The sequence below is a fragment of the Amblyraja radiata genome, chromosome 2 (assembly GCF_010909765.2).
Source record: "Amblyraja radiata isolate CabotCenter1 chromosome 2, sAmbRad1.1.pri, whole genome shotgun sequence".
NCBI classification, from domain to species: domain Eukaryota; kingdom Metazoa; phylum Chordata; class Chondrichthyes; order Rajiformes; family Rajidae; genus Amblyraja; species Amblyraja radiata.
In genome coordinates, this window is record NC_045957.1 from 132,484,684 (window position 1) to 132,501,182 (window position 16,499).

The window sequence follows — 16,499 nt, forward strand, 5'->3', positions numbered from 1 at the left end:
ATGAAGGTGGTGTTTTACCTTCTTCTCAAACTACTATAGTAAGGGTTGGTATTCATGAGTAAATAGCTTGGTACATCTCTCAAAATAACAGTTTATCAACACAGACAATAGGGTAATGATATTACAGTACACTGGACCCGTTCACAAAGAAACATAGCTGACATTCCAGGGTTGATGATCTTTTGCGAAAACGTGGAAGTTGAGATTAAAAAATAAGATTTTAAGTTAAAAGAAAGAGATTCAGGCTGAGAGGTTGAGAATGTTCAGTATTTTCTGTTTCATTTCAGATTTCCTGGGTCTGTAATATTTTGCTCTCTGGAATGTTAGAATAGCAATGGGGTAAAGATAGTGGGGAAACATTTTAGGGGCAAATAACATAAAGATGCTCCAAAGACCTCTGGTTTGACTATATCATTTCTTTGGGCATCTGTTGTAGCCATCCATATTAACATGTCAACTGGAAAATGCTAATGTGGGTCCATCAATTTTGTATACAGGTCTCCAGCTTCACATGCCAAAGTAAAGATAATTCAGAGCAATCAAGGTGAGGGGCAAAAGTTTAAAGGACACATTTTTTAGACAGATGATGGTGGGTGGCTGGAATGCGCTGCCAGAGTGGTGGTGGAGACAGATACTGTGGTGGCATTTAAGACACCTTGCGGGTGGTTGCCGGAGGTTGCATGTAGTGGAAGCAGGTAGGGAGACTGACAAAAACCTCCAGGAACCTCCGGGAACCGCACGGAAACCTTGGGTGGTGCGCAAAGTCTCCAGAGGTTTCCGTTCAGGTTTCCTAAGTGGGACAGGGGCATTAGACTCAAAAAGCTGGAGTAACTCTACGGGGAAGATAGCATCTCTGGAGAAAAGGAACATGTGACGTTTCAGGTCGAGACCCTTCTTCAGACTGCCCTAGACAGAGTCGAGGCATGAGCTATAGGGACAGGTGTTGCATCTCCTGGGGTTCCAGGAGAAGATACCTGGGGAGGGGGTGGTTTAGGTGAGAAGGGATGATAGATAGATAGATAGATAGATAGATAGATAGATAGATAGATAGATAGATAGGTAGATAGAATCTTTATTGAATTGAATTGAATTGAATACTTTATTGTCACAAGTAACAAGTTCCATTGCTTGCAAACCCAAGGTATGCAAATAGTCACCATGGTGAAGGGGCATTTACAAAGTTACAAAATATCAGCGCCAGGCCCTCCTGTGTTCTCCCCCTCCCCCCTCCCCTCCCAATGGTTCCTCCATGCTGGGATATCCTTTGTTCTTCTCCCCTAGCCCCACCCCCCTGCCTACCCCTTCCTCACGGCAGTCCCCCTTCACCGGTTCCCCTTTTGTTTCCGGTGAAGCATTCTCTGACTCCATATAACCATATAACAATTACAGCACGGAAACAGGCCATCTCGGCCCTTCTTGTCCGTGCCGAACACTTATTCTCCCCTAGTCCCATCTACCTGCACACAGACCATAACCCTCCATTCCTTTCCTGTCCATATAACTATTTTAAATGATAAAATCGAACCTGCCTCCACCACTTCCACTGGAAGCTCATTTCACACAGCTACCACTCTCTGAGTAAAGACGTTCCCCGCCATGTTACCCCTAAACTTCTGTCCCTTAATTCTCAATCATGTCCTCTTGTTTGAAACTTCCCTACTCTCAGTGGGAAAAGCTTATCCACGTCAACTCTGTCTATCCCTCTCATCATTTTAAAGACCTCTATCAAGTCCCCCCTTAACCTTCTGCGCTCCAAAGAATAAAGACCTAACTTGTTCAACCTTTCTCTGTAACTTAGTTGCTGAAAACCAGGCAACATTCTAGTAAATCTCCGTTCAACTCAGGCTCCAGCCGTGGGCTCCGTTCAACCCAGGCTCCATCTGATGCATGCCCGGACTACAGGCCCTGACCACAGGCACCTTCAGATCCTACTGAGTGCATCGAGATCGCAGAGCCCCAATAAAGGCCTCCGGCCATTTCATTGCCCGGCGGGAACCTTCTGCCACACGGCCCAGTGGGAAGTTAACCAGGAAGTTGCGGAGGGAATTGTCTCTGCAGAAAGCAGAAAGGGGTGAAGATGGGAAGATATGACGTGGTGGAATCCTATTGGAAGCTGAAGGACTTGTTCCAATGCTGCACTGTTCTACAAAAACATAGAAACATCGAAACATAGAAAATAGGTGCCATTCGGCCCTTCGAGCCTGCACTGCAATTCAATATGTTCATGGCTGATCATCCAAAATCAGTACCTTGTTCCTGCTTACTCCCAACATCCCTTGATTCCGTTAGTCCTAAGATCTATATCAAAGTCTCTCGTGAAAACATCCAGTGAATTGGCCTCCACTGCCTTCTGTGGCAGAGAATGCCACAAATTCACAACTCTTGGCGAAAGTGTTTTTCCTCATCTCAGTCCTAAATGGCCTACCCCTTATTCTTGCACTGTGACCGCTGGTTCTGGACTCCCCCAACATCGGGAAACAAGTTTCTGCATTTAGCCTGTCCAATCCCTTAAGAATGTTATATGTTTCCATAAAATGCCTCTCATCCTTCTAAATCCCAGTGAATATAAGCCCAGTCGATCCATTCTTTCATCATATGTCAGACGCGCTATCCCGGGAATTAACCTGGTGAACCTACGCTGCACTCCCTCAATAATAAGAATGTCCTTCCTCAAACTAGGAGACCAAAACAGCACACAATACTCCAGGTGAGGTCTCACCAGGGCCCTGTACAACTGCAGTACGACCTCCTTGCCCCTATACTCAAACCCTCTCGCGATGAATGCCAACATGCCATTTGCTTTGTCACTGCCTGCTGTACTTTCAGTTCTATGTTCGCTGCAAAGATGGAGTGTTGCTCTTTACAGATTAAACATGTTACATGGCTACATGCCTATGACGCTGCTTCAAACTGCATTCATGATCAGGTGAATATTTAACTTTCACTCAGTACGATGGCCCCAGGGAGCGCCAGGGTGATTACTGCCCTGAGGGATGGCTTTTGTTTTGAAGTTTCAACAGAGAAACCTGGTGTTATTCACAGGTGTTTGGAAGCTAAGGCACAGGAGGCTGTGCAATGGAGGATAGTCATTGTATGAGGAAAAATGAGGAAATCCTTACATTGACATTTCAGACAGGTTCCTCTGATTTGCATTGAGCTTCATGCTCTGAAGAGCATTCTTGTGGGCCTCAGATCTATGCACGTGACAACATACAAGACAAAAAAATAAGTCTCAAAGTGTCTCAAGGGCAGGATTTAACATTATACATAGATAATTATATATTTACAACATTGAATTAGGCCTTTTAGTTATAAATTGGTGACTGACACTGTGGCCAACGTTCTGGTCTCCTCTTTCAAACTCATTCATATTTTCACAGATTTCTCTCAGATCATTTAATCTGCTTGTTTAATCTTGGTGTTCAGTTTGTTTTTCTAAATTATAAACAATGGTGTGGGTCTTTGATGATGTTGGCTGCCTTTTTGAGGCAGCGACTATGATCAATCCCTTCGATGGTGGGGAGGTCAAAGCCGGTGATGGGCTGGGCATTGGTCACAGCTTTTTGTAGTCTTTTTTGCTCCTGGATGTTCAAGTTGCCGAACCAGGCCACAATGCAACCAGTCAGAATGCTCTCTACTGTGCACCTGTAGAAGTTTAGGAGAATCCTCTTCGACATTCCGAATCTCCGTAATCTTCTCAGGAATTTTACACAGAGTGGTGAATCTGTGGAATTCTCTGCCACAGAAGGTAGTTGAGGCCAGTTCATTGGCTATATTTAAGAGGGAGTTAGATGTGGCCCTTGTGGCTAAAGGGATCAGGGGTATGGAGAGAAGGCAGGTACAGGATACTGAGTTGGATGATCAGCCATGATCATATTGATTGGTTTAGTGTAGATAGAAGCATAGAAACATAGAAAATAGGTACAGGAGTAGGCTATTTGGCCCTTCAAGCCAGCACCGTCTTTCATTGTGATCATGGCTGATCATCCTCAATCGGTATCCTGTTCCTGCCTTCAACCCATATCCCTTGATTCCGCTAGCCCTAAGGTCTCTATCTAACTCTGGATACTGAGTTGGATGATCATATTGAATGGCGGTGCAGGCTCGAAGGGCCAAATGGCCTACTCCTGCACCTATTTTCTATGTTTCCATGTTTCTATGTTTCTATGAAGTCGAGTCGCTGATGTGCCTTCTTTACAATTGCATCGGTGTGCTGGGTCCAGGAAAGATCTTCTGATATATGCACGCCCAGGAATTTGAAGTCATTGACCCTTTCCACCATCGTCCCGTTGATATAAACAGGATTGTGAGTCCTCAACTTTCCCCTACCAAAGTCCACAATCAGTTCCTTGGTCTTACTGATGTTGAGAGCCAGGTTGTTGTGCTGGCACCATTTGGTCAGTTGGTCGATCTCACTTCTATACTCTGACGTCCCCATCTGTGATTCGTCCAACCACAGTGGTGTCGGCGGCGAACTTGATGATGGAGCTCACACTATGACCGGCTACGCAGTCATGGGTATAGAGTGAGTAAAGTAGGGGGCTGAGCACTCAGCCTTGAGGTGCTCCCGTACTAATTGTTACTGAGGATGAAGTGGTTCCTCCAATTCGAACAGACGATGGTCTGCAGATGAGGAAGTCGAGGATACAATTGCAGAGGGATGTGCAGAGGCCCAATTCCGTGAGTTTGGTAACCAGCTTTTTTTTTTTTTTTTTTAAATCAAAAATATTTATTCACATATTAAAATAGTATTGACAATACAATAAAACAAAACACCACCATAATACAAGACGAGCTAAACAATTATATTGCAATCCTTGTCAAGGATACATTCAACCCCCCTCGGTGCCCAGCGGTCCCGGAACTCCCTCAGGGTGCCCGTAGACAGGGCGTATTCCCTTTCCATCCGCACCCGGGCACGGACGTATCCCCGGAAAAGGGGCAGGCAGCCGGCTCGGGTAGAGCCCTCCACCGTCTGGCGCCGTGACTCGCGGATGGCCAGCTTGGCCTGGTAACCAGCTTGGAAGGGATAATGGTATTAAACGCCGAGCTGTAGTCTATAAACAACAGCCTGGCGTAAGTGTTTTTTATTGTCCAAGTGGTCTATTGTGGAGTGGAAGGCCAGTGAAATTGCATCCTCCGTTGACCTGTTGTGGAGGTATGCGAACTGTAGTTGGTCGAGGTTCTTATCGAGGTAGGAATTGATATGTGCCATAACCAACCTCTCAAAGCTCTTCATCACCACAGACGTTAGTGCCACTGGTCGATAGTCATTGAGGCACGTCACCTTACTCTTCTTGGGCACCGGTATAATTGATACCTTCTTAAAGCAGGTGGGGACCTCAGACCTCAGAAGTGAGAGGTTGAAAATGTCTGTAAAAACTCCCGCCAGTTGGTCTGCACAGGTCGTGAGAACTTAGCATACCCTTTCAGATTGTTCCTACTTTTTAATTCTGATTGCATAGCTTTCAATCTTCGAATAATATAAAATTGTAGTTACTAGTGATCACTTTCAAAAGGATATTACTTGAATGCACTAAAATTATCTAATAATCTCCTTCCAGGAACTGGGGAACATATACAGTATTCTGGCAGCCATCTTGAACATTGGTAACATCGAGTTTACCTCAGTTGTGACGGAACACCAAACTGACAAAAGCAACATTGTTAATTTTGGGGTTCTGGAAAACAGTAAGTAGTCGAGAACAAGTCGGCTTTCTACAGTTGTTTTTCATGCATTATGCTGTGCAGGTATTGATGGGAATTTAGCAGGCAACAGAGTAAAAAACAAAATTGGTGGAACGCAGCAACTTTAGAAGGAAATGGACAGACAACATGTTGGGTCAGGCCCTGGTGACCATAACTTTAAGATGAGAGGGGTAAACTTGAAAAAAGATGTACGGAGCAGAGGGTGGCGGGTGCCTGGATGGTTATGGAGGCAAACGCGATAATAGGATTTAAGATAATTTTGGACAAGCACATGAACTTGGAGTGAATGGAGGAATATGGATTATATGCAGGCAGATAGGAGTTGGTCTTGGCATCATCTTTGGTAGAGAAATTGTGGGATGAATGAACTATTCATCCGCTATACTGTTCTATATTTTATGTTTTCAATAAATCTGTTCCCAAGTCATTTTTGACATTTTTGGGAAATTTCAAGTTTGTTACCTTAATCTCTATATATGTTCTTTGGTACTCAAGTTGTCTGAGACTCTGTTGATCAGCCATGACCACATTGAATGGTGGTGCTGGCTCGAAGGGCCGAATGGCCTACTCCTGCACCTATTGTCTATTGTATACTCCACATCAGGAGCTGAATTTGCCATTGGAGGTCATGATGGAAACTACCTTTACTAAAATTATTTGTTTGCTCAGCTGACAAGCTTTTACTAATCTCTGACATCTGTTCTGACTTTACATTCCAAGGCTGCTTGATAAAATGATCAAACCATCAAACTTTGGAAAACAGGTTATGGGGAGAAGGCAGGAGAATGGGATTGGGAGGGAGAGATCAGCTATGATTGAATGGCAGAGTAGACTTGATGGCAGAATGGCCTAATTCTACTCTTATTCCGTATGACATGATCCTAGTAGTTTGGGGCCAATCACCCCACCAGCCTTTTATTCCCAACACAATGTACTCTGCTTCTGAAAATCAGTCCCATTAAAGTTAATGGAAGCAAATATCACATCATGCATTTATTGTTATCAGATAGGGCCGTGTTTCTCATTAATTGTTTTCTAACTTAGCCAATTATACATCCATCCTATTCATGCTTCTTTATCCTAGTTGGTTTCAAATTTGCAAACAATTGTAATATGATTTACTTTAATATGACATAATACGATAACTTTTAATCTACAATTTGAGAGGCAGAAGGGAAAATCGGAAGTGTTAGTATTACAGTGTCAGTATTACAGGGCTATGGAGGCATGAGGGAGGAGATGGCCAAATGTGACTGGAAAGATACACTAGCAGGGATGACAGTGGAACAACCATGGCAGCTATTTCTGGGAATAATACAGAAGGTGCAGGATCAGTTCATTCCAAAGAGGAAGAAAGAATCTAAGGGAGGTAAGAGGCGACCGTGGCTGACAAGGGAAGTCAAGGACAGTATAAGAATAAAAGAGAAGAAGTATAACATAGCAAAGATGAGCGGCAAGTCAGAGGATTGGGAAACTTTTAAAGAGCAACAGAAGATAACTAAAAAGGCAATACGGGGAGAAAAGATGAAAGTATGATGGCAAGTTAGCCAAGAATATAAAGGAGGATAGTAAAAACTACTTTAGGTATGTGAAGAGGAAAAAATTAGTTAAGGCCAAAGTTGGAACCTTGAAGACTGAAACAGGTGAATTTATTATGGGGAACAAGGAAATGGCGGATGAGTTGAACAGGTACTTTGGATCCGTCTTCACTAAGGAGGACACAAACAATCTCCCTGATGTACTAGTGGCCTGAGGATCTAGGGTGACGGAGGAGCTGAAGGAAATCCACATTAGGCAGGAAATGGTGTTGGGTAGACTGATGGGACTGAAGGCTGATAAATCCACAGGGCCTGATGGTCTGGATCCCATGGTAGTTAAAACCATGGACACATTGTTTAAGAAAGAATTGCAGATGCTGGAAAAATCGAACGTAGACAAAAATGCTGAAGAAACTCAGTGGGTGGTGCACCATGTATGAATAGGTGATGTTTTGAGTCTGAAAAAGGGTCTCGACCCGAAACGTCACCTATTCCTTTGCTCCATAGATGCTGCCTCACCCGCTGAGTTTCTCCAGCATTCTTGTCTACCGTGGACGCATTGGTGATCATTTTCCAATATTCTATAGATTCAGGGTCCCAATGTTACCCCACTATTTAAGAAAGGAGGGAGAGAGAAAACAGGGAATTATAGACAAGTTAACCTGACATCGGTGGTGGGGAAGATGCTGGAGTCAATTATAAAAGATGAAATAGCGGCACATTTGGATAGCAGTAACATGATAGATTTACGAAGTGGAAATCATGCTTGTCTAGTCTTCTGGAATTTTTTGAGGATGTAACTAGGAAAATGGACAAGGGAGACCCAGTGGATGTAGTGTACCTGGCCTCAGAAAGCCTTTGATAAGATCCCACATGGGAGATTAGTGGGCAAAATGAGAGCACATGGTATTGGGGGGAGGGTACTGACATGGATAGAAAATTGGTTGGCAGACAGGAAACAAAGAGTAGGGATTAACAGGTCCCTTTCAGAATGGCAGGCAGTGACTAGTGGGGTACCACAAGGCTCGATGCTGAGACCGCAGCTATTTACAATATAGATAGCCCTCTGGCCCACCAAGACCTCGAAGACCATCGATCACCTGGACACTATCCCACTTTCATATCCTACACACATTTACAGAAGCCAATTAACCTACATATCTGCACGTCTGTGGAATGTGGGAGGAAACCGGAGCACCTGGAGAAGAACCACACGGTCACTGGGAGAACGTACCAACTCTGCACGGACAGCACCTGAGTCTCTGGCGCTGTGAGGCAGCAGTTCTACCACTGCGATACTGTGCTGCCTTTAAGAAACTGAATCTGGGGGTCTCCCACCAGCAAGGAATGTCCTGATAGACCCCTCCAATAATTTCCTTAACAGACCTTTGGTTTACTTCTACATTGGCCACTTTACTTATAGCTGTCTAATGTTTGAATCGTGGGACAGTTCAATTAAAGATGTGGTTGAGTTTGTTGATAGTAATTAACTTTAGATTATCACTCAGTACATGTGCAGAGATTTCCATCACAACTCGTAATCTTTCAATGTGACATTCATGTCTGAAACAAATGGACTGTGTCTCCCATTGCGACAGATGGCACAATGGGCTAAGTGTTTGGCTGGCGACCGGAAGGTAGCCGGTTCGAATCCCGCTTGGAGTGCATACCGTCGTTGTGTCCTTGGGCAAGACACTTCACCCACCTTTGCCCGTGTGTGAATGTGTGTGAGTGATTGGTGGTGGTCGTAGGCGCAGATTAGCAGCCACGCTTCCGTCAGTCTGCCCCAGGGCAGCTGTGGCTACAGAAGTAGCTTACCACCACCGAGTGTGACTGAGGAGTGAATGAATAATGTGATGTAAAGCGCCTTGAGTATTCTAGAAAGGCGCTATATAAATCCCATCCATTATTATTATTATAATATCCACTATTAACAAAATAAAGCTAAATGGAAGGAAGTAGTCATCACAGATTGAACAGAAACAGCAATTTGTTTTTTTAAATGAGAATATATATTTCAGTGTAACAATGGCTACTTGTCAAGGTACATAGAAACATAGAAAATAGATGCAGGAGTAGGCTATTCGGACCTTCGAGCCAGCACCGCCATTCAATATGATCTTGGCTGATCATCCAAAATCTGTACCCCATTTTGGCTAAATCTAACTCTCTCTTGAAAATCAGCATGATCAATGTTGTGAAATGAAAACCAAAGCATATAGACTATTTGACTGCATTGCCATTTTGATCCAGTTTGAGACAAACTAGAACAGAACAGCACAGGAACCTACCCTTTGGCCCACAATGTCCAGCCCAGAGAAATGAAAGGGAAGGTGGGGATTATTTCAGAACAAGAATAGGAGAACGTATTGGATTTTATTGCAGTCTCCGTCTTTTCACCCAGAAGCTTTTTCCAGTTCATGTTCTTTAATTTCCAGCTTCTTCATTGCTGAGTATACAAACAGACGAGCTACAGGAAGCTCTCACCTCTCATTGTGTAGTGGCTCGAGGAGAAACAATTGTACGTCCCAACACGGTCGAGAAAGCAACCGATGTCAGAGATGCGACAGCCAAGGCTTTGTATGGCCGTCTCTTCAGCTGGATAGTCAACCGCATCAATACCTTACTAAAGCCAGAGACATTTCTGAGGTAATAACATCATCAATCATTTTTGCTCTATTTAACTGACTTGCCATAAGTGGGAAATCGATGAGTAATAACACCGCTTTCCAGGAAGCAACCTAGACGTGCATTTCTGCAGATTTGACCTTCATGGTTACATGTTCAGGTTAAGTTGTCTTTCAATCAAAGAAATGAAAATATATTTAATCAGCCTTGCCTGCTGTTTACAAGTTCTTCCTGAGGGGCACAAACATTATGTAACTATACTAGGCAGAAACAACACTATACACCCAACAGAAACTAAGAATAGTCAGAGTGTGTTTAATAACATCATAGATAACACAATACAGATAGATTTTAGGTGCAAACAATTCTACGATACAAATTAAATTTGATTTAGAATAATTGCAAAAGCTATAAATTAGATTTAAATCAGAGTCTACATTAGTATCAGGAAATAAATGAAGTTGCATGTTTGGGAATATTGCTTTGGCAAATAGTGAAGGCTAAAAATCCAGGGAAGTGTTATACTTTAAGTTTATGTTAAAATTAGTTGAATTTTTACCTGTGTTTTAAGTAACTGCTGCTTTCTCTGTCCCTGGTCTGTAAACCAATCTAAGATTACCAACGTTACTAAACACTTTGTAAAGTGGTAATAGTTTTGTTGAAGATGAACAATAATTGTAACTTTAAGGATTGTGTAATGTGTCTTAAGACCATAAGGTCTTAAGACACAAGAGCAGAATTAGACCATTCAGGCTATCGAGTCTACTCGCCATTCAATCATGGTTGATCTATCTTTCCTTCTCAACTCCACTATCCTGCCTTACTTTAGGCCCATACTAATCAAGAAGCTATCAATCTCTGCTTTACTCTTCTGTTGAGTTACTATGTGTTGTGAATGTTCCAAGAGGCAGTCTGAATAGAACCCATGCATAAGTAACAAATCACTCATTTATCGGGGAGAAGAAAGGAAAAAGGAGGAGGAGGAGGAGGAGCCCAAGGGCTGGGGGATGGGAGACAGCCCGAGGGTTAGGGAAGGGGAGGAGACAGCAAGGGCTAGCAAAATTGGGAGACTTCAATGTTCATACCCGCAGGATGCAGACTCCCCAAGTGGAATATGAGCTCCAATTTCTGGTGTTGCTCGCTCTGGCCATGGAGGAGACCCAGGACAGAGAGGTCAGATGGGGAATGGGAGGGGGAGTTGAAGTGCTAAGCCACCGGGAGGTCAGCTTGGTTATTGCGGACCGAGTGGAGGTGTTCGGCGAAGCTATCGCCCAGCCTCCGCTTGGTCAGCAGTTTTGTGTACCTTCGATTTTCCAGCATCTGCAGTTCCTTCTTAAACACTTTGATAAAGGTGAGCTAGTTGAAACTACATATTTTGCATTTTTGACGAGGATAGGATTGGAAGAATTGCAACCATCAGAGCGACAAAATCACTGACAAAGTTGAGTAATTAGCAGAGTGAGTCTGAGGCTGACAGATACTGTAATTACAGTAAGGCTGAGGTGTCAATTTGAGCACAAGGGAAAAGATAACAAAATTTGATGAGAATAGAAAAGCAAGCCTAGAAATTGTTGGACACACTCGATATTGCAGATGCTGTAATCTTGAGCAAAAACAAACAAACTGTTGGAGGAACTTAGTGGGTTGAGCAACTCTATGCCAGCAAATAGATAGCAGATGTTCATCAGCACTCATTTTCCACTGAAATCGTCAGAGTGAAGTCTGTACATAATGGCAGTCCAATGTGGGATCAATTCCATTGGAGGTTTTTGGGTTGCAGGGATCCTTCTATTGTATATTGAACTTAAGTAATGTTTGAACCCCAAATTAACAGAGATAAAGATCTTGATTAAAGTAGACCTACCTCACAACCATGCTCAGCTTAATATAGGGAAAGAAAATGAATACCTCATAGTGGTACGGCTCGTAGAGCTGTTACCTCACTGCACCAGCGACCTGGGTTTGATCCTGACCTTGGTACTGTGTGGAGTATGTACATTCTCCCCATGACACAATGGGTTTCCTCCGGGTGCTCCGATTTCCTCTCAGATCCCAAAGACTTGTGGGTTTGTAGCCTAATTGGCCTCTGCAAATTGCCCCTAATGTGGCCGGAGGGGGATTGGAAAGTGGAGTGAACGGGTGATCGCTGGTCAGCTTGGACTCAATGAGCCAAAGGATCCATTTCTATGCTGTATCACTAAGCTAAACTAAAGTAAACTAAGCTAAACTAAACTAAATCAAACCACTTTATAATTAACACTCACAGAGTTTGTACATAAATGCCAAACCAATGTTTGGGATAAAAATCTTTGCTAGAAATGTTTTAGGTGACTATGATAAACCATGCTGCATCCCTGCAGCAGCACTAGAAAGCAGGATAATATCCCACCTGTCACTGGCAGAGGAAGAAAACCCACAGATACTTGACAATGTGTTCAGCAAACTTCATTGGCATAAGGCGACGTTTAAAAACAAGTACTAATACAAAAGGAAATAAATGATTGACTGTGGTAGGTAAAAATGTTTTGCAGTGTGTTTAAGTGGATCTTAAGTCCATCATCGGAGCTGTAAAATCTGAAAATATTCCCTGAGTTTAATTTACCAAGGTGTGTTACAATACCATGGTCGTCTTCTCCCCAGCACTACTATAATCTGGACTCCACCACATTAACCTTTAAAGAAGGACAAACTAAAGCCTCTCGGGAAAGATGGGCAGAATGTGTATGTCATGTGTGGGAAGGAACTGCAGATGCTGGTTTAAACCGAAGATAGACACACAATGCTGGAGTAACTCTGCGGGACAGGCAGCGTCTCTGGAGAGAAGGAATGAGTGACGTTTCGGGTCGAGACCCTTCTTCAGACCTCTCGACCTGAAACACCACCCATTCCTTCTCTCCAGAGATGCTGCCTGTTCCGTTGAGTTACTCCAGCATTTTGTGTCTATCTTCTGCAGAATGTGTATGTTCTGTTGAAGAAATGCCTCAACAAACAAGTTATTTTTGGTACATAATGACAATCACCATGTGCTATTTTTTTATTGGGATAGGTTAAACTTGGGCATACTTAAAATTTGCATTAACTGGGCATACAAACAATTACAGCACGGAAACAGGTCATCTCGGCTCTTCTAGTCCGTGCCGAACACGTATTCTCCTCTAGTCCCATCTACCTGCACACAGACCATAACCCTCCATTCCTTTCCCGTCCATATAACTATCCAATTTATTTTTAAATGATAAAATCGAACCTGCCTCCACCACCTTCACTGGAAGCTCATTCCACACAGCCACCACTCTCTGAGTAAAGAAATTACCCCTCATGTTACCCCTAAACTTCTGTCCCTTAATTCTCAAGTCATGTCCCCTTGTTTGAATCTTCCCTACTCTCAATGGGAAAAGCTTATCCACGTCAACTCTGTCTATCCCTCTCACCATTTTAAAGACCTCTATCAAGTCCCCCCTTAACCTTCTGCGCTCCAAAGAATAAAGCCCTAACTTGTTCAACCTTTCTCTGTAACTTAGTTGCTGAAACCCAGGCAACATTCTAGTAAATCTCCTCTGCACTATCTCTATTTTGTTGACATCCTTCCTATAATTAGGTGACCAAAATTGTACACCATACTCCAGAATTGGCCTCACCAATGCCATGTACAATTTTAACATTACATCCCAACTTCTATACTCAATATACCGTCTGAAGAAGGGTTTCGGCCCAAAACGTTACCTATTTCCTTCGCTCCATAGATGCTGCTGCACCCGCTGAGTTTCTTCAGCATTTTTGTGTGCCTTCTATACTCAATGCTCTGATTTATAAAGGCCACCACACCAAAAGCTTTCTTTACCACCCTATCTACATGAGATTCCACCTTCAGGGAACTGTGCACAGTTATTCCTAGATCCCTCTGTTCAACTGCATTCCTCAATTCCCTACCATTTACCATTTACGTCCTATTTTGAGTGAATAGTATCTGTCATATCTTTATATTTGGAGATAACAGCTCAACTGCCAGTACTCCATCAGTCTGATTTTCTTTTCACTTTTAACTATATTGCCAAGTAGTAAGTAAACATTGAAAAGCAGCCTCAAATATTGTCTCCTACTAATGCCTCGATAGTCCAAGTGATGAATTGTTGATTGTCAGCACTGAATGGAGAAAAGCCTTTGGGGGGGAGGGGAGAAAGGTCAAAGAGAAATTCAGAAAGCACATCCTCTCAGTAAAGCTCAGAGCAAATGAAACCCAAACTTCCGAGATCCATTTAGGCTTAGTGGCTCGACTGGGAGAAGTGTTAAATAAGAAGTGGCAAAGGGAGAAGTGTTAAATATAATAAATGAAAGCATGAGGGAATTTTAACTCATCCTGCCTGGTGGGAGTGAAGCATTGTGAAGGGTTAGATGGCCTTTAAAATGGAGTGTTCATCCTTGTCAGCCTATTTCCAGTAAATCACACCGGGTCACATTGGCTGTATCCTCTCACTGAGATTAGGAATGATGAAATCAATAGGACCCGCACTGCATTTTAATCTGGGCATGAAAGAGAAAGCTAAGTGTTCCTTTCATTATCCAGCCCCACTCAGCAGAGGTGATTCCTTGTTACATGTCTTATGTGTCAGTGTAATTGCACTCTTTGTAATTGCACCCAGTAAGAGCACACTTTTCTCCGACCAGATCCTGTAAAGAGCCTTCACTGCCCCTGCGGCGATCCAGAACTTCTGCGGCTGCCACTTTCTCGTGTACGGCTATTGACTCTATTTATATCTCACGCTGCCTCGGCAAGGCCAGCAGCGTAATCAAGGACGAGTTGCACCCTGGCCACTCCCTCTTCCCCCCTCTCCCATCTGGCAAAAGGTATAGACAGGTGAAAACGCACACCACCGGATTCAGGGAGAGTTTCTACCCAGCTGTTATCAGGCAACTGAATCATCGTACCACAACCAGAGACAGTCCTGAACTACTAATCTACCTCATTGGTTACCCTCGAACTATTCTTGATCGGGCATTGCTGGCTTTACCTTGCACTAAACGTTATTCCCTTATAAAGTTTCCATACACTGTAAATGGTTCGATTGTAATCATGTTTTGTCATTCTGCTGACTGGACCTCGGTACATGTGACAATAAAACAAAACTGAACTGAACAGCTGACTGTTTAGTTTAGTTTGATTTAGTTTAGTTTAGTTTAGTTTAGAGATACAGTGCAGAAACAAGTCTTTCGGCCCACAGAGTCCATACTGACCAGCGATCCCTGTACACTAGCATTATCCTACGCACTAGGGACAATTTACCAAAGCCAATTAACCTACACACCTGTACATCTTTGGAGTTTAGAAGGAAACAGAGCAATTGGAGAAAACCCACGCGGTCACGGGGAGATCGTACAAACTCCATACAGACAGCACCCAGGTCTCTGGCGCTGTAAGGCAGCAACTCTACCACTGTGCCATCGTGACATACACAGTGGAGTTTGATGCCAATTTACGCCGTGAGTCCGCCCTCACCACCCATGTGGAACACATGTAAAAACTGAAATCAACCACATTTTTTATTCAAAACACAAACTACTAGAGGAACTCAATAGGTCAGGCAGCATCTGTGGAGGGGATGGACAGGTGACATTTCAGGTCAGGAGCCTTCCTTCGAGTCTATCTTCTATTTAGACCTTAGAGATACAGCACAGAAACAGCTCATTGGCCCACCGAGTCCACGTCAACCAGCGATCACCCCATACACTAACACTATCCTACAAATTAGGTGACAATTTTACAACCTTACCAAGCCAATTGACCTACAAACCTGTACGTCTTTGGAGTGTGGAAGGAAACCAGAGCACCCGGAGAAAACCCACATGATCATATGGAAAAGGTACAAACTACGCACAGACAGCATCTGTGGTCTGGATTGAACCCGGGTCTCTGACACTGAAAGGCAGCATCTCTACCGCTGTGCCACTGTGCTGCCCTGCTGTTCTTTTTACTAACTTGTCTGCTCTTTCCAGTACAAATTAATTTATCCATAATTCATTTATATTCCAGTGATGCTGAAAATAACGTGGACATAGGAACAGATATTGGGATTCTTGATATATTTGGCTTTGAGAACTTTAAGAGAAATTCTTTTGAACAATTATGCATTAACATTGCCAATGAACAAATTCAGTTCTACTTCAATCAACACATCTTCGCCTGGGAACAGGTACTAACCTACTGATTATTGATTTACTGTAGCATATGGCAAGTTACACTCATTGAAGGACTAGAGATCATTTTAAAGGTTAACATTATATTTCACATTATAGAGATTATTTTAAAGAGGATGTATAATTTAAGCATTTAGGAAAATAATTCCAATGCTTTTCACATCCATGTTCAGCCCAAAATGTTCACAGCAGTGAAGCATTTCTGTAGCGTGGTTATTCTTATAATATAGATCAATTGGTCATTGATTTATGTACAGCAATATCTGAGAACGATTTTAAGACATAGAAACCATATTAGGCCATAGAAACATAGAATCATTGAAAGGTAGGTGCAGGTGTAGGCCATTCGGCCCTTCGAGCAAGCACCGCCATTCAATATGATCATGGATGATCATCTGAAATCAGTACCCCGTTCCTGCTTTTTCCCCATAT

At 43.1% G+C, this 16,499-nt stretch overlaps 1 protein-coding gene across 6 annotated transcripts in view; it reads left to right on the forward strand.

The window, feature by feature from the left end:
* The window catches only part of myo3a (myosin IIIA), a 312,459-nt gene that overhangs the window by 159,925 nt on the left and 136,035 nt on the right, over positions 1-16,499 (forward strand). For 5 of the 6 annotated variants that reach the window (XM_033015890.1, XM_033015903.1, XM_033015896.1 and 2 more), the window contains 3 exons: positions 5,565-5,691; positions 9,686-9,896; positions 15,904-16,063. In XM_033015890.1, coding sequence (XP_032871781.1) covers positions 5,565-5,691; positions 9,686-9,896; positions 15,904-16,063 — 498 coding nt within the window. The remainder of the gene's footprint in view (positions 1-5,564; positions 5,692-9,685; positions 9,897-15,903; positions 16,064-16,499) is intronic. The other variant, XM_033015928.1, reaches the window with a different exon arrangement.